At 32.2% G+C, this 4,273-nt stretch overlaps 1 protein-coding gene across 1 annotated transcript; it reads right to left on the bottom strand.

Annotated features, from left to right (window-relative positions):
* Window positions 1-1,481: 1,481 nt before the first annotated feature.
* On the bottom strand, window positions 1,482-3,579 carry LOC143614252 (protein FAR1-RELATED SEQUENCE 5-like). Its single transcript, XM_077087745.1, has 6 exons — window positions 3,404-3,579; window positions 3,065-3,323; window positions 1,963-2,529; window positions 1,751-1,807; window positions 1,680-1,700; window positions 1,482-1,571 (listed from the first exon to the last, which is right to left on the bottom strand). Exons 1-6 carry the CDS (start codon window positions 3,577-3,579, stop codon window positions 1,482-1,484), a joined length of 1,170 nt encoding a protein of 389 aa, XP_076943860.1.
* Window positions 3,580-4,273: the final 694 nt, after the last annotated feature.

The raw sequence follows: 4,273 nt of genomic DNA on the forward strand, positions 1-4,273 counted from the left end.
TCCAACAACGCTGCTTGCCTACTTTCCTCCCTAGCTCCCCTTCATGACTTTTTATGTGAATTTTAATCCATTAACCCGTTCCGGTATGCTTATTTTTCATTTAAATTTGATGTTTTGATCGAACATTTTTGTTTATTTGTTGAAACTAGAATGATTATGCTGAAATTTGTTGATTTGATTTGTTGAAACTATTAATAAAGTTATTGTTCGGGTTAGGAAAAGGTGGGAGTAGCCCACAATTATCATGTTAGCTGCAGTTCATCCTTGAGATGTAAGCTACTGTGAAGGTAATGAAAGATCATCATCTGACATTTAGTTTTCTTTGGTGTTCGTTTTGTTTAGTTATCATTTATCAATTTATATAAGTCAACTGGTCAAGGCGGTTACTTATCATATGGGCGGCATAAAAGATCTTTTCTATTCAATCACACACTCATATTTGAACCTCATATTGTATAAATGGGATTAAAACTGTAGCTAATAGAATAGGCAGCATAAATCACTAAGCTTATTTCTGTAACTACAAATGACGTTTTATTTTTTTAAAAGCACCTAATCATATGACAGCCTATTGGTATGGATGTGAATACCGGTTGCCATCACTCACCATCATCACTAGCCAGTAGCCACCATAAACGTAATAAAACAAATAACAAATTTACCAATTGAACACATTTGATCTGTTTTTAGTCTTATTATAACCCGAACCCATTAGTCTGTTAGACAACCCGACCAACTCATTTTGCCATCTATAGGCGACTTATAGGTCACTAATACTTGGTGTCTCTACTAAACCTTATCTCATGCGTGCTGGTCTTGGTTTTATATCCAACCCAAACCATCGAACCGAGCCAAAAATTTATTATGTAACAGTGAACCCATTGGAAAAAATTCCTAGATCCGCCACTGATTATGACACAATCTATATAAAGTATAACTAAAAGTTGAAATCATTGAGACTCTGAATCTTGCAAACAAGAAACTCCTGAACTGGTTGATGCTTCTTTCTCTTTAATGCTTTGTAAACTTGAAAGTACGTATATTGTGACCAACACCTTTGCAGAAACTACATACCCTTTGTTTGTCCCCAGCATGACTGATTGCTATCTCACGAGCTGACTTAGAGCGTTTTTGACTCCCACATCCTTTTGTTCTTGTTCTAACAGGATTTCTGATTGTAACACTACATGGTTTTCTCATTCCAGTCATTTCTGCAAATCTATCTCTCCAGCTAGGGGGCGGGGCGACAACTTGAGCCGCATCAGCATTAGGCATATAACCTTTGACATAATCTCTATAAAGACACAACTGTTCTTTATCACTAACCAATATATTTATAATATACTTATGTGCAAACCTGAGTTCACGAAGAACAACTTCAACATCATCACCATTTTTCCCAAATTCTTCGGGCCTAAGTGACATATTTGCAACAACTTCCTTTCTCCATCACCTAACCATATACTTCTTCGGGAATTCTGTTACGAAACAGATTCTAAGAACATAAAAAATATGTCTACATAGTAATCCAAACAGTTCAAATCTTCTGCAGCTGCATGACATTGTTTGATCTGCACTTCGAAACATAACCTATAGAAAAAAGAACCCAAACAAAAAGGATTAACTTTTAAATACACAAATACATAATAATGAAACAACTAATATCATTTAAAAATTACACAATGAATAGCACAAATGAACTAAACACACAAATACAGAATAATGACACAATGAAAACACATAAAAATACAGAATAAATGACACAATGAATAGCATTATCACAAAGAAACAAAATGAACTTAGACAGCTAATAGCATTAAAAATATAACACAATGAAAACATACAAAATACAGAATAATGACACAATTAATAGCATTATCACAAGACACAAATGAACTAAACAGTATTAATAGCTTTTAAAAAATATTACACAATGAAAACAGATAATGACACAATTAATACCTCAAAAAATAAAGAGCATGGCTGCTTCAAATCTTCAATTTCAAACTTCATAAAATCACCAACTTGTTGTCTAGTAACAGAAGCACAACTATGAATACCATCCTCTATCTCCAATTGCTGATCGAAAAAAATCGTCTGCGTAAAAATTTTTGCAGCTTGACTCTCAAGAGCAAATGATGGATTCATAAATCCAGGTACAGTGTATTGAGATTCATGATCATTAAACCTATGCTCATACCTTTGAGCCTCAATTGCATATTCAAAGTGACTAAAAAACTCAACTAATATGGACCTTGGATTACAAAATTGATTAAAAAAATGGTTCTCACTTTCTAATCTTGACGTGGTACGCATAAGTCCAGAAAAATTCTCCTGTAGATAGTAGGCAGGTATCCAGTCATGTCTAATCTTATAAAGATCAACCAACCACTCATGATCGCTTAATCCAAACTCAGAAAGAATTGAATGCCATTTCTCTTCAAACTCGTTAGTTGTAATTGAATCCGTCCACACAATCTGAGCTAATTGTTCTTTGAACTTAGAAACATTAGGCGTTGCTGGCCCAACCTATAAATATTTAAACATGAAAAAAGACACAATTTAGAAAGACACAATGTATATAAAAAAGACACAATGCAGCATAAAACTATCTACAAAATATTTGAACATTAATAAAGACACAATTAGATAAAAAAAAGACACAATGCAGCATAAAACTATCTACAAAAAATATTTGAACATTAATAAAGACACAATGTAGATAAAAAAGACACAATGTATATAAAAAAGACACAATGCAACATAAAACTATCTACAAAATATTTGAACATTAATAAAGACACAATGTAGATAAAAAAGACAATACAGCATAAAAAAGACATAATGCAGCATAAAACTATTTACAAAATATTTAAACATTAATAAAAACACAATGTAGATAAAAAAGACACAATGCAGCATAAAAACTATCTACAAAAAAATATTTGAACATTAATAAAGACACAATGTACATAAAAAAGACACAAACTACAAATATTTTGAACATGAAAAAAGACACAATGTACAAAAAATAAATCAAAACATAAAACAGAATAATAAATACCTTACTAGTCACTTTCTCCCAAATATGCCACATACATAATCTATGTCGGATATTTGGCATAACATCCTGAATAGCCCTCTTCATAGCAGCATCTTCGTCAGTAACAACTACTTTAGGTAAAGAACCAAAAGCATTAAGATATGCCCTCAACAACCACATGTATGATTCAGCAGTTTCAGATCCGAGAAGCGTAGCACCAAGTGTAATATTCTTGTTGTGGTTATCTATACCAGTAAACGGAACAAGAACCAAATCATATCTACATAAACAAAATCAAAACGTTAAACAAAATATAACACAATGAATGAAGAAAAGACACAATGAAGTTTTGAGTGTTACTTGTTTGATCGATAGGTCGTATCAAATCCTACAACATCACCAAAAACCAAGTAACTCTTCTTTGAATCCTCATCAACCCAAAACAAACCACCTAAAGATCCGTCTTCTTTAATAGTATATTCAAACGAAAAATTGGGACAATACTTCTTTTTCTTCTCAAGGCGTTTAATTACCATATCTGCATCATATTCACTAATATATTCATTTTGACATATCTTAAAATTCTTAAAATCATTTTTTGTTGCACCTACCTGCTCATAACCACCATATAAACTCTTCAAAATGTTAAATGCTCTAACAGGTCCTAGGCTTACTTTAGACAACGCCTGAATAGTACTTTCTTTTACATAATCCAGCCTTCTCACAGATGTTAAAAACTGAATATCATCTTAATGGACAAAGCTATGGTTATGTTCTTCTACAAAAAGCATAAACCTCGTACTTGTTTTTATCATTCAACCAAAACTTGATTGTGCACCGCATCCGGTTCTCTTGGATGGTTTCCTACACTTTCTTTTACCATTATTTGCATGGTCTAATGTACTATACTCACTTCTAGTTTCAAACCCTTCCTTAGAATAAACATAATACTTCAATTTAAGAAGACAATGATTAGAGTATCCACTATTCTACCTAACACTAAAGTTGTAGGACATGGGTCACAATATTATTTAAAAATAATAAAAAATAAAATAAGTATAATGATACTCTCGTTATACAAGAGAAATACCGTAGTACAATACCGTGTACACAACCAAAAAGGAAATAAAATAAAATACAATTTATATTAATACAAAGATTTATGTTGATGTCTTCGGTGAGAACTTCAACAGAAACTTCTTGGCTCGAGTCTTTCACTCGTTGAGTATC

This window comes from Bidens hawaiensis, unplaced genomic scaffold (genome assembly GCF_021521415.1).
Source record: "Bidens hawaiensis isolate Kalapana, Puna unplaced genomic scaffold, B.hawaiensis_p1.1 tig00039495_1, whole genome shotgun sequence".
NCBI lineage: Eukaryota > Viridiplantae > Streptophyta > Magnoliopsida > Asterales > Asteraceae > Bidens > Bidens hawaiensis.